Below are 20072 nucleotides of genomic sequence, written 5' to 3' on the forward strand. Positions count from 1 at the left end.
TTGCAAATATTTGTATATAATGTCAGTTTTTAAGATAAATAGGATTTTTACTCTGTATACATATATGTGTATAGAAACTGTATGTATACTATGCTTTGTAAACATACCATGGTACATAGCCAGGATTTAGGGTGTGTGTGGTTTGATAACATTGGAACCTCTTGATCTTTGTTTACTTCGACGCTGACGTGACCACTAAAACTGTTGTTAATTAGCAAATTAACCTCAGTTACATGTTCGTAACCATATGACGCAAATGCTTCATTATGTCTATAACTTAAAATGATAAAATTGATGTTTGCATGGAAACCAAGATTAAAGTTGTATTCATAGAAAAGTAAAGGTACATGATAATATATATATAAAAAATCTTTGTTTAATATTATATTAGTAGAATTAATGTAAGGTTTGGACATTTGGTTTCGATTCTGCATTAATGGAAATAGGTAATTGAATGGGAGATTACGTAACAGTAAAAGTTTTTTGGAATACAATGTAGCTTTATGTGAATTCGTTTAGGGTTTACCGAACTGTTATTTATTGTACTATAAACTAGTGGTTTCCTTATTTAAATTTTAGGCTGAAAAATAATTATTCATTAGTAACGATTTCTACTACATTACTTAAATGTTGCACTTATAATTACTGTACACCAATTATCATATGCTGTAAACCAACTTGTTTTCGCGGTGGCTTAATTTCGTGTTATTGTACCTTTTCATACGTCAATTTATTTTCGGGATTTAGTCTTCTAAGGTTCATCTTTACTTGCCTTTACAATATTTTTGCGGCGTTGTATTTCGAAATACGCGAAACCCACGGGAAAATTAGTTAATTTATAGCACAGCACCTTAATTGCATGTTCATAATTAACAGCATCTTTCATTATATCGTTTTAAATTCATAGCTGTTATCTCGAATATCAAGTTAGGTTGCTGGATATTATCTTGTGTGGTTTGTAGCTTTCAAAGCACTTTGTGGGTAAACTATCAGTGGTTGTTCTGTACCTTGGGTCAGATTCCAATAATGCATCACCGTCTGTTGTCGTTATATTTAGTGCTATACAGCTGATCATGATCTGGGCAAACTTCGGTTGTTTCACGCCTACAATTACATTTATCCTCTTTGTGTAACAGAACATAAAAAATCCATAATCCTTTGTAACGATTAGCACTGTTTATTTTACCTTCACCTGTAATAGAACACATGACACGAAATAAATTTCTAATCTTAATCCGCATAATGTATTTAAAGTAATCTGCACTACCTGTGAGTGCTTCTACCAGTACTGTGACTCGACCTGGTAGTGGACTTAAAGTATTACTCATGTACGAATGCGGTGAACATGGCATACTTATAAAAATGTCATTTTTTTTGGAAAAAAATATTTTTGCATTTTAATTTAGTAAGCGTTTTGGAATGAAATGATATTTAACAGAAAAAAAGAAAGATTTCGTATGGCCAATCTACAAATGAAATGCTATCTGTATGTTTTAAATGTAGATATGTTAGTTGACAATATTATTAACTGAAAAAACTAACTCTCTCGTCATTACTTATAAAACTATAGACGAAATCCATGAAGTAATTTAGTACTCTGTCTGCTGCTAGGGATGAATAAATACAATTGTCTGATAGACACCAAGTGAAGTTAATTCTAATAATTATACATAGAACTAGCGAATTTAATGTTCAAGTTAGACATTGTTTATACTACGCGACACGTATATCTAATTCAATCAAAAGTATTTTCTTTAATCTTGATCTACATCCGTGCTTAAAATCGCTAGCATACGGAGAAGTATTTATTATTTGAACTTAGAATTAAGATCTTTACTGGTTAATTACGCACGCTGTTATTGTAAGAAAAAACCTACTGCAAATGATTTAGTTGCAGCCTTCTAGAGAGTAGCACTTTTGCTGATAATTGAATGGATAATAACTATGCTATCCAGTTTTAACTGAATTCATTTCTGGAAGTTAGTTGCACATAGGTGCCATTACTGGTGACAATACCAGCACTGTCTAGATTTCTCCGTTTTCAAAAATATCTTCAACGATACATCCTCTTCTCTGCTACGCATACGACAAAGCTACATGTATGTTAGTCTGTGCGATCGACGATGCCGAGTGTTCTAAATGCGTAAAAACACTAATTGTGTCACCTTTTGGAATGAAAACTTCCGAAAGAGGAATTCTGTCTGATCGGCGGGAGGGGGTTCTGCCGTGGAGTTTCCTTTACACGGCTTGTGTTAATTCTATAGTCCGAGAAAAAATCCGCCTCGTTTTCCATCTTTTCCCTTGTATAGTCCAGTTGGTTGTAATTCACCATATCATAATTCTGTTTTTTTCCGGATTCTTTTTTCATTTTACCAATCTTAGGTAGCACTGGATACTTCCGTTCTCGAATACCACTTTGCACACGCGACCATTCATCAAGCGGTTCCATTATGTCTCGGAGGTTGAGATTGACCGGTGTCGGGACCGCCATTTGTCGTGACGTGTCTAAATTCGGGACTCTGTTATTATCACTATCTATATGATTTATAGGCATGTTTATGACACTGTTGGAAAGCTCTGAGCTTGACGACGCGCAAGAGTCATCGTCCATTTCATCCTGTTCGTCTTCATCCGAATTCAACGGCAGGGACAGGGACGTTTTTGTTGTTTCGGCCGATAAATGGATAGACGGTGCATCTATATGGACCGACCTCCGAGACGGAATACTAGAAGCGTTATCAAGCTTCATGAATTCGTCTTTGTCCTCTCTGAACCTGTCCGTGTCCCCATTTTCTTGATATCCAGAATCCTTGCTTTTCTCACTCATTGTGTTTGAAATATGCATACTTGGTTTTTGGAAGCTCATGCGAGTGTTCACGCAAGAGAAATCGATAGTTTTCAAATGTTATTTATTCCACGTCAAATACCCAAAGCCTTACGGGTTTTATCTAATAATCCACGTAGTGGATGGTCACATCAGTACTTTTACATTTACTCTCATTTAGTGCTGACACTTTCAACATTTGGTCCTTCTAGAAATAGCAGACTTGGTCCACCTCATTTAGAGATCCTTCTCCAGGAATCGTTAGGTAGTAAACTACTTTACTATCTCACAGTTATGTGTTATTGATATCCTTTTCGGTACCATGGAGCGTCACACAATCCCAATACTTCTTCGTATCTATGTTACGACCGTTGATTAACCCCTTTGTTTGAAACACCATATATATCACGTGGGTTTGTCACCTACACAAAACGATACTTTCACCCCAATACATAAGTACTGGCACCGATAACTCCTAATGTTTTCCAACTTTCCGTCGATAGAAGCCCAAAGGATTACAGGCATTCCAAATTTGACACATTTTGCACCTAGTTAAGACGGTTCTAAAGATTCCCTGAAGACGGATTATGTATCCTCTTCTTCATAATTAGGGTCAATACTTGCCAATCATTCGGCGGCTCTTAGGTGTCAGATTTCTTCACCTGATAACACGTACCTGTTTGCTAACAATGTGTTCTGTAAGGCTGTTCGGCACCACCCGGCAGTTATAGTGTATACACAGTGTAGAGACACAAAGCAAGCATTACATCAAACACATAGTTCGTGTTTGTTGTTGTGTATTGTTCGAGCACTCGGGTGTATTCTTCTTTTCTTGTTTAACTGCTTGTGTTTTCTTTGTTTACATCATTGGGTTGTGACAATAGAAGCTCTACCAAAGGCACTGGCTGTCGACACTGGGTCCGTCAATATTTGTCCAATACCATTATGCGTGGTGATATTGATTCCAATCTGCAAACAATGGAATATGTAGAATTAATAATTCACATATATTAGTGCTTCATTTTGGCCCTAGAGTAATTCATCCGCTGGCATCCATTATGCAGGTGTTTAAGTTGCTAGGTCCCACGCGTACAGATTGCACCCCAAGTGTACCGGGTGACATTATGGATATACATATACAATTCAAATTAAAGCAAACAGAAGTCAATAGATGATAATAGTGTACGACATTACCAGAATTTATAGGTAAATGAATATGAAAGCATGTCTTACATGCACATACTTTTTTGAAAGACGAATAATAGAAACCTTAAAATACTGCAAAAATGTAACGTTTACAAGCTTTTAAGCCTGCTGATTTCTCCCGGTTGTAGCATAGAATTGCGCGAATTATGATTTTCAAAATAACATAGTCATTAATTTTACGTTCGCTTTCACTAGTTTATTGTTTATTCTTAAATAATTTCTTTAATTATGTTCCATAACGAAGTTAAGGGGTATACTGGAAGCGGATTGTCCGACTGTTCGTCTGTCCGTCTGTCTCCATAGACACAACTTGTCCTGTCCGGTAAACTCCTCCAAAACTGCTTGACAGATTTTGATAAAATTTGGTATACAGAACCCTGACATAAAGTGGAGTTAAGTAATCTACATAAGATTTTGCAATGTCCCCTATTAATGGAGTTATTACTATATTTGTGCAGCTGGGGTATACGTCCTCCACAGGACAGGATTTGTTATAAGGTTAGAGTCTCGATAAAGACGGGAGCACAACCATACTATGGTAGAAGTGGGCTATATTTAGTAATAAAACCACTCTTAACACCTGTTATTCGTATTTCAAACGCTATCAAAGTACCACAAACCTTAAGGCTATATCTATGTTGAGTGAATACTGTTTTTATCAAAGACGTATTTAGATGTCATATTCGATGAGTTGACGCTGTAGTTTTATTTATATTTTGAAAAAATAGAGAATCCCAATATTGCTGTTCAATACTGTAAAGCCATTTCGGGGATGGATCATGGTCAGTTTGTTTGTTGTTCTGATCATTTATGTATGTTTGTGCTTTGTAATCAATAGAATTAAGACAATTGTCAGCCTGGATTTTTTTTCATTACATTAGCTCAGGTTAGGATGATATGATATTTCGAACATGATCAGTATACCTGCTCTATGAATATTCAGTGGAACAGGTGTATGCTGGACCTCGGTACGCGCTGACAATGCCATGTTGATTGGCTATTGTTCTAAGTTTACTGTTGACGGTTCGTGGATATTTTTGAACTGATAACATACCTGTAGTTATTGATCCTTCATTTGTGACCATTGTACTAATGATAACATTGACAAAAAACTATATATACTTGGTAATACTGATAGATAATGGGGGTTAATTTACAGTATAAAGACAAACCTAAGGACATAGGTCGCGCACCTGTGGGAAGAAAACTGAAGAGAAGGGATCTTTAATATTATTAACATTGCCATATATTCTGTTATTTTGTGGGGATCTAAAATTTCGAAATTCTTCATTGCGTTATTTTCACAAGTTGATAAGACGATAAGCTTACATTTTATAAATGGTTTACCCACTGCTGATATTTGTGCGGATTATGTTTTCGTGACCTAGAAATATTCCATGAAATACTATCTCCGTGAATTTTGCCAAATAAATGGTGATTATGAGTATTCCGACGTTACGTTAAAAATCTGTGCGGTATATCAAGTTGTATGTCAATATCTAACCTAATGGAAAGTAGATTGGTTGATGTAGAGTAAAATCTGTCCCTGATATCTAAACATTTCAGTTACTTTTCAGGGAACGAAATTTATGCAAAACGTTCGCAAAAGTACTTGGATAAGAGAAATGTAGTTCTACAAATATATGATAATACTATAGAAAACAAGTTCTATGATGGGTGTACGGTTTAACCCAGATGTGATATGTCTGATTAATACTTGATTGTAAATCTCAGACACTTTATGCATCTAAATTTTTAAGTAGTTCTCTGTCAATTAGATATTGGTCTCATGATATGACAAATGAGCGCTCTTTCATGCATTTCTTGTTTCCTTACATGATCGCATGTTCCATAGGATATACATTTTAAAGTTAATTTCGATATAACGATATTTACTCGATTTATTGTAATCATTGAATAAATTATCAAGAACCAATTTTTGCCCATTATGGTTTCATGCATGTAATCTCAATATTAGTTATTTCGCTATTTACATTAATGGACAAATCATTTGTAATCTGGTGGAACTCATGTGAGCTAGAATTGCATTCCTAAACAATATTTGCACTTGTGTAAAAAGGTAAATGTGGAATACAGTAAAAGTTTCGGCGCCAATATGTGTTCCGATGTAGTCTAAATAACGCAATTATCTTTTGTTGTGGCTCGTTGAAATCGCATTGAATTGATTTATGTTCCTGACTAGACGTATTTGCAGAATTAAATATCTAAATATTCCGTAAATTATTTAATTTCAATAAAGTATTTGTATTAATATCAATGATTGAATGTGTTTTCGCAATTTAGAATTATCGACAGTAGACATGACATATACTTTGTGGTGACAGGTTTAAACTGATTACCGGGACATTACCATACCTAAGTGCTCTACCAACGATCACCGTGCCATAGCTATCATTTACAATATTGATCAAACTTAAATTTTTCAAAAGATTTTTTGTTGTTGATTACTTCTCCATAACTCTAAATATTCAGTTACATTATTGAACAGACTTACACAATTTATATTTTATTTGTCTAAATGCTTTTAGCTAATGAATGGCGCATGTACTGAACAGGTAATACTAATATAGAGAATCATTATACCCAACAACAAAGGTAGGGGGCATAATGTATTCATCTTGTCTGTACCTTCGTTTGCCCGTTTGTGCATATACACACAACAAAGGACCGACTACTCCTAAACTACTGAGGGATATCAACGGATTTTGAAATACCTCTACCCTTTTCAGAGTCATGCCCCTTTGTGATAAATTTGGATGGGAGCTAGGGTTTGGGACGGGGGTATTATTTTGGCTCCTGGACGACAGTTCTAGTTTCAATATGAAACTGTTTTACCGTTACCACTTCGTCATGAATCTAATACACGTGATCCAACTTCATTTTAGTATCGGTACAGAACATCATACTATTCAACAGAGTATGTATAACGCTCAGCTGTAAAATTAGACAAAGCACGATAAGAGCAGTTATGTTGAAATTAAAAAAAATGATTTACAATTTTAAATTAAAAAGAAGTTTTGTCCATTTACAGATTCATATATTCCGTGATGTATTCAAATACGCGTGTGTATTAAATTTCGAAAAGATCTAAATGTATAAGTTTGATTTTTAGATTAAAACTGATATTTTTTCAATTAACTTTACCAAATAAATTTTCTGTTGTTGAGTAGGAAGTAGATTTGCGTGAGGAGTTCGATTTAAAAGGACCGTTTACTGCTGGTCGGTAATGTAATTAAATAGTGTTGTGAAGATTAAGAACCGTTAATTGTAACCAAATATTTGCTGTAAAAACTTGAATGTGTACTCCGGCTTTCTTATTCCTACCAAAAATGTCACTGGATCGTGCGAGGTACTTATTGAACTGGTGCGAACTGTTAAGTTTTCTTCGACATTGATTTTTATCGAGCATTGCCATCAGAGAAGACATAGTTAATGTGTTTCATTTAATATGAAGGCAGAATATTGTCCTATATATATCTTTTCATTTTTGGTATATTTTTCTTTAGCTGTATATCCTGGTTGACGTATTGTGTAAAATTCCTACATGTTATATAGTAACATGTACAGATATATAACTATTTGATTAATTGTCAAGTTTATATAGAAAACTGAACAGTCAAAAGTAAATCATCGACCTTGGGCAAGTAACCAAGTATACAATGTATGCTCACAGGGATGTCGAACACGCAACCCAGATATAGAAGGCTTGTGAAATGGCAGGTAGCTGGACGTCGTTGTCACAATACCTCGTACCAATATTAGTTCCCACGTATAGTAACCAGGTTGTAGTAATCACAGCTGTTATTGTGGTAAATATTCTGGTATCCTTATGTGTTGTCACTGAATTAAACGTTCCTAACGACATTTATGATACCATGAAATCAAATATGTAACTGTAGACAAAATTTTCTATAATTGGTCTAAACATATCTATATGGTGGCTATTTTGATTCTTGATATTACCGATAACGCTTCGTAAACTGAAAGTTGCTAACGATTGTTTTTTGTTATAATATAATAACTGACGAGAAAAATATTCAGAGAACAGTGCGATTATATTTCGTATACATGTATTGTCAAATGTCAAATATATGTTGTTTCATTTTCGAATTTTTAATGTTACTGGTATTTGAAAGTTAACAAATTATTAAGACATTAAATATAACAATCCGTCGTTGTGCAGACTCGCTATTTTCAAAGTCGTTTCTTATCGTTCGTTTTGTTCATATGATGAACGTTAACGTTAACCGTTAGTCTCTGTATATAGTTATATATTGGTTCTTTAGAGACGAACTTTGATACTGTACATTGTACCTACCTATGTGTAGCCATTGATATCCAGCCTGTTATTCATCCTCAATAGTCCTACCAACCGACTAATAGATGATACATTTCCTTTGATGAATATTACACTTGTTAAAACTATGTATAGCTATTCAGGGTATCGACTTTTAAGCACAGTTGGACACTGGCCTAACCTCGATACTTATAACAGTGTCCCGATCAGCATAGACTGCAAGATATATATCAATCTTATGATATTGTTCAGGTTCCTTAGGCGTGCAGACCGCATATAAGTAGAGAATGAAAGGGTTTAAATACCCCGAATTACGTTTTCAATACACACCAAGGCTGGTGTTGGGGGGATTAGTCTCGGTGTAGAAAGAGGCATTTAAAAATTGTGGTGGAGTATTTATCATGCCCTACCAAACCGACGAAACAGGATCAGGAGATAAGAACTACTTTACAAAGACTAAAATATACACAGGCCCCTCTCATGACATCATACCTGTTACCAATAATTGGATAGAATAACGTTATTTTCGCTCGAGGACGGGACAGTCGTTACATGTGTCCGGACGAGAAAGTCGTCCCTATTTAAATATACCCGGATCGATCTACATTATATTTTAATAGTCACGCCTTCATTCAAATAGTGTATAGATCTCATAATGATATTGAATTGTTGGTCTTTACTAATCATTAAATCCTTAAACATATGCATAGTAATGGATCAATGAGTAGCCCCTTTTTCATATGTAAGACCCATTTAACACATTGAGATAAGTTACAACATTTTTCGCAGCCTAACAACAACACGGTTTGTTTACGTTTAGGTACATTTTCTAATAGTTACGTGTTTAATATGGAAATAAATGAAGTGACAAGCTACACATGTTCAGATGGTCTCTATCGGACACATTGCCAGCTACTAGAAGTGTATTGCACTAGTACATGTGCATGAGTACATGTCCATGTAGTACGATGGTTTATCTCATGGGACTCCAACTTTATAAATATCATATTTGACCATAAAAATATTATCCACTTCATAGCGTTTTCAAACATTTGCACACTATTTTATACCAAGTTTACAAATTAATAGCTAGATTGCATTACGACTGCAATATGCCGATACCTCATTTGTCATAGGAGAGTCTAAGGAGAGTCTAATTTAATTACCTGCATTACAAAACTACTAGTATTAGTTTTCTTAACGATACATTTTCGTTGAAAATAAATGGATAATCTATTTCGGTACCAATTGTTTGTCATATTATAATGGTTTATGGGGAAAATAAATGGATGATATGTTTAAAATATTGATGTAGAACATGGATGTATCTTAACTATAGATGTATTCTGTTGAGGACTCAGATAAACCAGTTGTTGGACGACAAATCTGTCACTCATTATTGTTGATAAAGTGAAGCAATATCATTTTCACTGGGAAATATTTAAAGTAAACCAATAATTTTAAAGAGACAATCGATAAATCACTATGTGTATATGCTGACATCCCATTTGTAAATAATTAATATTCTATATGTCACAGTTACCTAGTTGTGTTATAGGCTCGGTTAAATTTTAGATAGAGCATCAAATATATAGCCGCTTGTAAATCGAAATCGATCGTCTACATACAGGGAAAGAAGTATACGGATTTCTTGTAGGGGGTATTCATGCTTCATTGATCACTTCCTAAATACATCACGCGTGACTAGTTTCATGTTGTAATATTAATGACGTACAAAGTCATCAAAGTCATCAAACGTGTTGTGTTTTACTCTACATTAACATTCCTTTATAATGGATTTTCATGAAACACAACCTTAACATGGTCGAATGTTTTTTTTTTTTTTTTTTAAATATTTGTTTTTCAATCTATGTTATAAAGGCAGAAATAGGAGCTAATGAGGGGAAAGCATGGTAAACTCGTTTTAAATAATCATTACCCTGATAATTAATACCAGGTAATTAGGTAATGAATTTCCATTTAGACTTATTCAAAATCAACAACCACTTAATTAGATATGAATTCAAAGATATATACATTCATTATGTCTTTATTATACCTCTTCAAGTTAGGACAATTTTTCAATTTGTACAAAGTCAAATGATGTGTGTATCAGGTTACAAGAATGTTGCTATATTATAATGACTAAACGATATCACGGAAGATTTATAAAATCTGGCCAAGTCAAAAGTACACTACTGTATACATGTAAAGCGTTAGTCAGACACGATAAGATCTAGAAATGATCCTTAAATGACAATAGAAATATGTGATACTACACAATGATATGTAGATCAGCTGGCGTGTACGTAATTATCAATGGAACGGATATTTAATACGCTGTGCATTACAATGTAACAGACGGGAATTTTCTTATTGAAACGTTCAATAGTTTTGTAACAATGTTGATTTATGTCCCTGCAATGAAGCTGTTATCCATGTGCTTCCCGTCCCGTCAATTTACATCGCGTCCCATCCTACCTTGATATGGGGACGGGAATGTTACAGGCATGGTTAATTTTATTTGCATCAGTATTAATTTGAGCACTGTATTAATACAAGTTAATATCTAGTTTTATTCTGTCATAAAGCGATATGGATTTAAACGTACTTCTTTTTTATGTTTTGCAGTTTACATCAACATTATTAGATTATATGATTTTCAGCTGTTATGAAAATAATGAAAGATGTATATAATATAGCATAAGCATATATCCATATTAATGCTATTGATGAACTTAACTATTTTGGACATTATCAGAATATATAGGCATATAATGTACTTACCTATTTGCAGACAGATAAGATATCCCGTCTTATCAGTCCACTGTATACAGACACTGTGTACATTGAAATGGATTTTCTGCCAAGATCGATCTATATACCAGCTCTGTTGGAGTCTTCGATAGAAATGGGGCTTGTCACTTGGTGCCAAGTCCATGCTCAACTTGTCTGTATTTGATCACTTTATCGAAGACCAATTTCTTTATAAAACGGTAGTCGTATCTGAGTATAGGATATTTGTTAATACCAGACGAAGCACTTGTATTTTCTCTTTTAAGTCGCACAACGTGTGCGTTAGGTTGTGCTTTACAGTCGGAAATTATACAGTTAGTAAAAATGCTTCGTGAAAGACTTTTACTAGTTACTGATGCGTAACTAATATAACTATTGGGAAATTGCATAAGGTTTAACATTTGTACATATATGTAATACAAATTGTATATTATACTGCAACAAGTAAAGCATTGCTATTTGTTTTTTTCTCAGTTCGCTAACTACCTTTCCATCCTGAATTTATGAATTCAGACCACTAAAACAGAAAAACGTAGCAGCATAATTGAAAATATTCGCGAAGAAAGCACACATTTTAAAAAGTTTATGAAGAAAATGTCACAATTAAATTACTTTTATGAATCAAGCTGCTGGTTCAAATCTACTAGCTGAATGACGAGTGTAGTGGTATTGCACATGTTTTATTTTTCATACGACTGTATAACTTGTGCATTGCAATTTATCTTACCGGGGTAAATCCGATATAATATGGGAATTATAATATTTGTGTTACATTGTATCCAGTCGAGGTATTCGACATAGCTTTATTTCCTGATGTAAATGTGGTGTTATACTGCCCTGGTAGGATGGATTTTTTTTATCCCCCGCCCAACGAAGTTGGCGGGGGATATACAAATGGGTTCCGTCAGTCCGTCTGTCCGTCCGTACGAATGGTTTCCGGAGCATAACTCTAAAACCAGCAGAGATATTTCCACGAAACTTCATAGACACATTCTTTTTATGGTCTAGTAGTACCTTTTGCTATTTTTAGGTTTTCATTTTTTGCACTTTTTCCGTTACCATGGAAACATTGCTGAAAATATCATGGTAAATGGTAAATGTTACTTTGCAAAACTCCACCCATCTTTGTGTATATAGTCTAATATAAATGTCAAGGCTGTATACCTGATTCAACAATTGCAGTCCCGCTCTACTATCTTTCTTTAGCTCAACTTCCTTTTTCCTGTTTTTTTTTTCATACACATAAGTCTCCACAATCAAACTTACTTCAGCTTTGATATCTCCATTGGCGGGGGATCTGAATGACTATGTCCTTGTATATTCTACTTTGATGGTACAAGACTAAATTGACCGACACAAAATGTCACTAGTTTTTATATTAGATATAGAATATCTTTAATAAATGTCAAAATAATTATTTGATTTGATTGAAAGACGAACGGTGGCTATAGGACTCCACCCTGAAGACCTCAAATTTTGAGTAATAAATCCGGAGGTTACATGTGCAATGTCGACCAGCGCCGGACGTGACGTTAACTTAGTAATATTGTTTCGATATCGATGTTTCTTAAATGGAAATATCAAGTTTCTAAATATAGCAATATCGAGTTGATTTGGTAGATATCTACTTCCAAGTGATCATTTAATCCTCAAAGAGAAAAGTGGTAAATCATTACATGTCAAATATTGAAACATACCTGTCTGGGATATTCGACATAAATAAGACACTACAGGCTTGGTTATGTGCATTTCAGGGTATCTGATCGGGGTGGTGGTGTTCCACACGATATTGAAGACAAAATTTGGAATTATAACTACACTACGGCAGACTCTCTAACAGACGATCAGGTTCAGACAGGTGGGATATTCGGGGAGGTGATGAGTCCTGCGGGGAGAGCTGGCGAATCTGCCAGTCGTATGCACGGGTAAGTCAGAAAAATGTAATTATACTTTTTCATATTAAGAACGAATTACATACATAGTCATAATTAGAACTCGATATATAGATTAATCTGAAGGAAAATGTTTTTTTTCTTTTAATATAACATCAATTTGATATTAAATGTCCATGGTGTTAATGTGAGTATATGCTCCGGAAGAGTGAGCATACCTTGTTGCTTTGAATAAGATTTTGACAAAAGAACATTTACATAAGAAATGCTAAGTTTTCAGTGTTCACACGGATCACAAATGGTTTTTAAATGTCTTAATATATATTCATGCACTATTCTGTCACCATCATTTAAAAACATGTCTTTGTGGCATTGTTTTTTTAATTAGGGAGATATCTTCGGTTATATTTTCGTTTATGTTGTCTTTTAAAGAAAGTGCAGAATAGCAAATAAAGTCTCAAGGTTTTGTTTACTAAAAATCAATCTGATATCAAACTAGCTGTCGTATTTTCTGGCTGATTGTCAAGAATGCAATTCAAAATTGATATCATTTTAAAGGTCAAGGTATCGTTTAAAGTAAATGTCCAGTGTAAATTCAATATATCGATCAAGCTGACATTGGTGCAAATGCATTATTGGGTACGTCGCCTACTTAGTTTGCTTATCAAATCAAAGACTAGTCGATTCTTGCTTGTTTGTATGTAGAAGTCAAGTGACTTGTTATATCCCCTTTGTGAGCACGTACACACATTTAAATATAATTTATACACAAAGTTTACAGTGTATCAATGCCCCTCTGAATTAATAATATAAACATACTCCACTGCCACTGTAAAGCATGTCATTCTGCCGATAGGATTGCTGTTTTGTAAGTTTACATATATACGAAAACATATATATATGAAACGCATTTTCAAGTACAACTGAACTGTGTTGTCCATTATAAAAAAAACATTCTCGCCACTTCGAGCTAACGTTTTGATACGTTTTAAACGAAAGCATAAGAAATGTTTGGCCGAATTACAATAAAATCAGAAATTCATATCCAATGTGTCGCTGCTTGAGCGATTCCTCGATCAATTTTCTTCAAAATAGTCGTGATATTTTGTGGAATGAATCAATACTTTAATAGAAACATCGAATCAGAATTGTTGAAATGATGAATCATGACACCATCCTGCTCAATTGCTAACATTATTTTTTTATAATTTTTATTTCGTTCTATAGCGTTTTTGGCCAACCGCGACCTCAAACGCAAATATTCTTTATGTTTACCTCCCTTTGTCATTATTTGTCACCAGATACGGATTCGGATTGCCTACTGCCAGAGCGTACGCCGAGTTTCTAGGAGGTGGTATAACCCTGGAGACGATGCAGGGTATAGGTACAGATGTATATATCCGTCTGTCTCATATCGATTCCACTAGCAACGTCAAGAAACCTGGTTTTAGGATATAAACCCTTTTCTGGTGTCGCCAACTCAATCCTTAGATGTGTCAACGTCTTCAGTTTTACCAATCAAATACATTTTATGTATAAAAAAGCAAACGTAACTGCCAGATATTTTTATTAAGATAACTAGGGCATTATATCAGTCTCTTTGTCTCTAACATCAACTATGGCGTAATATACATGTACAATGATTTATTTAAAAAGTTGTTAGTATTTGACATTGGTCAAGTGATACCATTGTAAACTGTTGAGTGAAGTTGGTATTTGGATATGTCTTGATAAACATTAAAATGAGAGATAAAAGTAATACAGCAATAAACTGCCCTCAAAGATGAAGAACATATCTTTGTCGTCGATGTGTTAATATCTTTTATTACGTTGGGGAAATATTTTAATGCAAGCTAGCGATCTCTTTTAAAACGTATAGGTCAGATAGTACAATGCTCAATGGATTAACATATCAATGTATATATTAATGTTAATGGTGGTTTGTGGTTGCTGTGGGAGTGATGCACCTTAAATCTATGGTAGGTTTATATTAATGTTGGTGTCATCACTTGTATACTGTAAACTAACTTTATTTCGGTGCTATTCAGTTTCGCGATTTCCATTTCAAAACAAGTTCGCGAATATAAGAATTCACGTATTTAACAATTGAATGATAATTCCTATCAATGCAGATGATGTAGATATTAATTCGCTAATTTACCTGAATTTAAATCGCACTCGAATGGAAGTTGGTTTGCAGTAATTTGTAAAACCTGCTGTCACGAAGTGAAAACATACGGTTAGTGTTGTGGGAGTTATGTCCCTTCCCACACGCAGACGAAGGACACATTGGGTGATGACTTTTATTTCATTATGAAGAGGATTATAAACACATTCGGAATATGATATTAGGCGTGTACGATTAATATTACTTTGGTGGGTATATAAAATACTTATGCTATAAAATAATGCTGACGCGAAAGGAAAACATTGTTAGTTCTGGGGATTATGTCCCGTTCAACACATAGTATTGTAGTGATGGCTTTTATTCCATTCCAATTATTGTAAACACATTCTGAATATTGTTTTAGGTATGAACTATTTATATTAATAACAGTTGAAGCTTCTTCCAGTATTGGTCGTTATACAGAAATATTAACACGCCAATTTTGATTGATGAAAACACTTACAGACTGCTGTATATTTGAAGTGTTGAATGTTTGAGGAGTGAGTAGATTGCTGTCGTTTGACACAGATACATTATCTTATGCTAATTATTTTATTTTTGTTTCGTTTTGGTTTTGTAAGTTGTCTTTGTGATATATATCGATAAGGTGCTCGATTTTTTCAGTTTGATCTCTTTGTTTTCTCTATTTTCCATCAGCAAAACATCAAAATGTGTGTTATCGTAGTGCTGACATATTTATTACCAGTACTGTTGTAAGTCAGACTTTATGAAGGTCGACTTCGGACGACTTCTAACCTAATTTTATGTACTCGTTATTTTAATGAATCTCAACAAGTATTTAGTTCTAGTTGATTCATATTATCTTTTTAATGTATACCATGCTACGTACAATCTTGTTGCCGGAGGAAACCGTATTTGGTTGATTTTGGTTTGTTTTGCTAATTCAGCAAGTAATCATTGTTTGTAAATACATACGAGATACCGTATTATCATGTAGACTGCCGGTTTTTCAGCGTCGTTTCCAGTGTGATTTTTTACATGTGCAACAAATGTGATCCCTACATATCATGTTTATGTCATTACAGCAGTCGGCTAGAAAACCTTTGTGCAAACAAATGATTATAGCTGCATGCATCATATATGACATGTATGGTTTTACTTTGCTATAAATATTGATCAGAAATATATCTGCCTCCGTTTGAAGTTTGCAGCAGAGCTAGGCGCCATTACTGTACTTGACGTGATATTGACGTTTGTAGTAATGAGTTCAAATGATTGATATTGCGGGGATTAAAAACTACGTTTATTAGAATTTCATACTGGAGTACTCATCGTAGGTCGTAATGTGTGTGTTCAGATCATATTGTGTTATAAATGTATATTTTACATTAGTGATCATGTGTCTTCTTGACCTTTATGAAGATTATTTTAGTTATTTTTAAAACATAATTGATGCAGTAAGCGCGTTTATAACGAACATGTTTACAATAAATTCATAGTTAAAACAAAATATCTCATTCCACGCAAAGATTCCTATTCTAAGTTTGTAATTGTGTATAACGAACTATGCAAAAAACCGAAGTGATATCATTGGCTCTCAAATGTTCGTTATAACAGCGTTTTACTCTATTGTTTTCTTATGATCATTATGTTGAACATAAAAGGTCATCCATGCACTCAACAGCTATTGTTGTAGCAACTCTGTTTGTAATTGAATCTCATTGATATGGATTTTTGTTTTGTTAACCCATTTGTTATTACTAATGCCTTTGTTGTCAAAGCCTTCAAAGTACTTAACAGACTCGTACACAAAGTGCCCATGTGACGAATCTGACCACATAATGAAATACTCATCCCGTTTACCATTAAGCACATATTCTTCGTTGATTTTAAAAGTAATTATGAGGCAACACTTTATATCGAGTTTTCCGGTAGATTTTTTCTCTGCTTCCTTTGATTAGTCTAGAGATTTTTTTGTAATTGAGCTTTTAGTAATTATTAATGATATCCTATTCTCATATTTACTGGATTCCATTAGCAATTATATGTCTTATTTGCGGGCTCCTGAGAACAATGTGAAAATCGTTCAATAATCCGGTATAACCTTCCCGTATTTGCTGTATCATGATCACAATGTACTCTGCTAGTATCTAGTCATTTGATAACAAACTCGATGTCAAACTGTTTGATACGGATCTCAGACATACCTGTTTTGTAACAGATAAACTCATATGTACCTTTGGTATCATGTCACTAAAAATAAGTACATGTATTATTTTTCTCTCGATACCGCTATGTAACTTTATTCATGGTACATATTGAATGACTACAGAACGGTAATTTCATTTGATATGGTGTTACATAAGAATATATTGATTACGTTTTATTTGGTGCATGTTGAGTTTTGTATGTAAATCGCGAAGAAAATTGTTTTGTCATTAATTCCATGTTGATGTATATCATATTTTGTCATGATTGTGAAATCAATCAAAATATATTATTTTCTAAAATGCGTTATATAAGTATATTTATTTTCAATTATAATTGTTTGAATGTGAACTTTATGATTATAGAAACATATATATGTTTGTTTTGCATTACTGTTGATTACATATTTTATGTATATACGATATACATCTATATATTGTGGTGGAATATACAATTATTAGGCGATGGCTATGTTATTAGTAAATACTGTGAATAATATTTTTCGCGACTACTAAATTTCGCGATATTAATATAAAAAAAGTTCGCAGAGATCAAATTTCGCAAAATGAAAATTTAATAGAATTTCCTTTCTTCAGTATCAGAAAGGAAGGAGATATTTTCGGAGTTAAACTTCCGCGACATTCGCGAACGTAAGACAGTTGTTTTACACTATATACGAGATAAAAACTTACAGTACAGTACAGTACGCACATGATGTATACTTAGTCTTATGCTTATTTCTATTATCTACATTTGTATTTTGTGGAATGTAGTTTAATTCCGAGATCGGGTAAGATTTTCTAGTCTTTATATATTTATCTCTAATCAAGAATGGGTGTGAGTTAGAATAGAAACTGCGTGAAATAAAACAAATGTCAACTGAAGCTCGTTTTGTCCATTTGTTTTATTTTCTGTTAATATTTATGATATTGCGAATTGTAAATATTTCATGGTTGGTGTTTTTGGTGTTTCTATAGTCACAGAGGAACATTCGCAAATAAAGACTCCAAACACGAGGGCACTAGCCTGATGTATACAGAAAGTTCCGTGAAGCTTAGTTGAACGGTTTTGGTGTTATAGCCCGAAAAAGAAAGGAAAGGGTAATTAGTTTATTGACTAAGTTTCCATGATAACAAATAATCTGGATAATGGAAGACACTCCATAGGAAGAGTAACAAATATGGCACTAGGCTGATTTGTACCGTAAGTTTTAAGACAATAAGTTGAACGGATTTTGAGTTATACCCCGAAAACGTATTTTGGACGGACGGAGCCCAAAAATAACAATAGCCGCCGCAAAAACATTCCAGAAAGATAATAATGTTCTATTGTAAATATGGCAATACCATGATTGAGCGCCATTAATATACAAAAGAAAAGTCTGATGAAATGGGGATCGTCGCATAGTGGCCATAACAACCTCATCGGATAACTTTTAATCGAAATGCATTAATGCATTATTCTCACCCGCTCAACATACCCGTCGTAATATTAGGTATTACCGAAACAATAGAATAAAACACAAAAACAAATAGTTTTATCTCATCAAAACAAAAAATGATTGAAACGTTCTCCCCTGTCCTTCTACATTATCTTGCTTACGTCAGTCATTATAACCAGTCCGTAGCTGATACAGCCTTGTCTCTCCAAAGCATTTGGGTCATATTCTTTGTTAGACAAGTTTATAATGTAAGTCTATGACGTACGTATCCGTATGCAAAGGTACTTTATTTGTTTAATAGAATTAGGTTTCAATGTTGTCCGTTGACTGATGGAATCAAATTTCACCGAAATAATGATCTTCCTTATGAAGTATTGTACTGATTCTACTAGGAAAATACATAACACATGCTTACAAATTAGTTCATTGGGGTAAATATTCAATTGAACACAAAATTCGTAATTGATTTTCGATTTATCGAACAGATGACTAATATACGAAACAACAACAGTTTATTTCTATATTGTCTATTTTACATGTAAGCACTAATTATTTGTATTTGATTGCCCCAAATCGTTATCCTGCAAGAGACAATCTTCTGTAAATTTGTACGATGTCACTATATCCGTTTTGAATATATTAACTGAATCTTGAAAATGTTTTCTATAACATTCATCCAGCAGTTCTGAGACGAATTATATCACCATACACTTATTCTTCATGATTGGAGATTAATGAGTTCCCTGAAACTAGTTACAATAAACTGTAAGTAAATAGAGGCTACAAGCTGTCAATACCATTCCGATCAATGTAAGGTCCCTATGGGTACAGGGGTATATATATAAGCACGTGACCCGGTTAATAACTAATGCAGACGTATTAGACACATTTGTATTGGAGCATATTAATATATATACATTCAGTGGTAATCGATTTCAAATTAGCTCGGGTGAATATTGGTGATTTGTCTAAATTGAAACGACGCGCAAAGAAGGTAAGTGAGTGTTTTTGCCCAATAGGTAAGTGAGTGTTTTTGCTATTCCATATATGGTAGCTCATTGTTGTACCTGTATCAATGTACATCTACTGGTGTATGTATATTATTCAGAAAGATTTAAACAGATTTCGCATCTAGCATGTGTGACGCCTTCTCATTGCCGAGGTTTGAACAACTATTTTAAGTCTTAAGATATTTAATTATATAATCATATATTTACAATCATATTCATTTTTATAGTCATATTTATATAATAGATTAT

At 33.8% G+C, this 20072-nt stretch overlaps 2 protein-coding genes across 3 annotated transcripts in view; one reads left to right on the top strand and one right to left on the bottom strand.

Moving 5' to 3' along the window:
- Positions 1-18256, top strand: part of LOC138331629 (branched-chain alpha-ketoacid dehydrogenase kinase-like) — a 28530-nt gene extending 10274 nt beyond the window's left edge. The window contains exons 9-10 of the mRNA XM_069279350.1: positions 12899-13069; positions 14338-18256. Coding sequence (XP_069135451.1) covers positions 12899-13069; positions 14338-14494 — 328 coding nt within the window. The 3' untranslated portion in view covers positions 14495-18256. The remainder of the gene's footprint in view (positions 1-12898; positions 13070-14337) is intronic.
- Positions 1155-11266, bottom strand: LOC138331627 (uncharacterized). Of its 2 annotated transcripts, none has more exons than XM_069279346.1 (2): positions 11136-11266; positions 1155-3793 (listed from the first exon to the last, which is right to left on the bottom strand). In XM_069279346.1, the coding sequence occupies exon 2, from the start codon at positions 2864-2866 to the stop codon at positions 2162-2164; it is 705 nt and encodes a 234-aa protein (XP_069135447.1). In that variant the 5' UTR covers positions 2867-3793; positions 11136-11266; the 3' UTR covers positions 1155-2161. The 2 variants fall into 2 exon arrangements, with proteins under 2 accessions (XP_069135447.1, XP_069135446.1); XM_069279345.1 differs by lacking the exon at positions 11136-11266 and adding an exon at positions 8370-8815.
- Positions 18257-20072: the final 1816 nt, after the last annotated feature.

This window comes from Argopecten irradians, chromosome 9, assembly GCF_041381155.1.
Source record: "Argopecten irradians isolate NY chromosome 9, Ai_NY, whole genome shotgun sequence".
Lineage (NCBI taxonomy): Eukaryota > Metazoa > Mollusca > Bivalvia > Pectinida > Pectinidae > Argopecten > Argopecten irradians.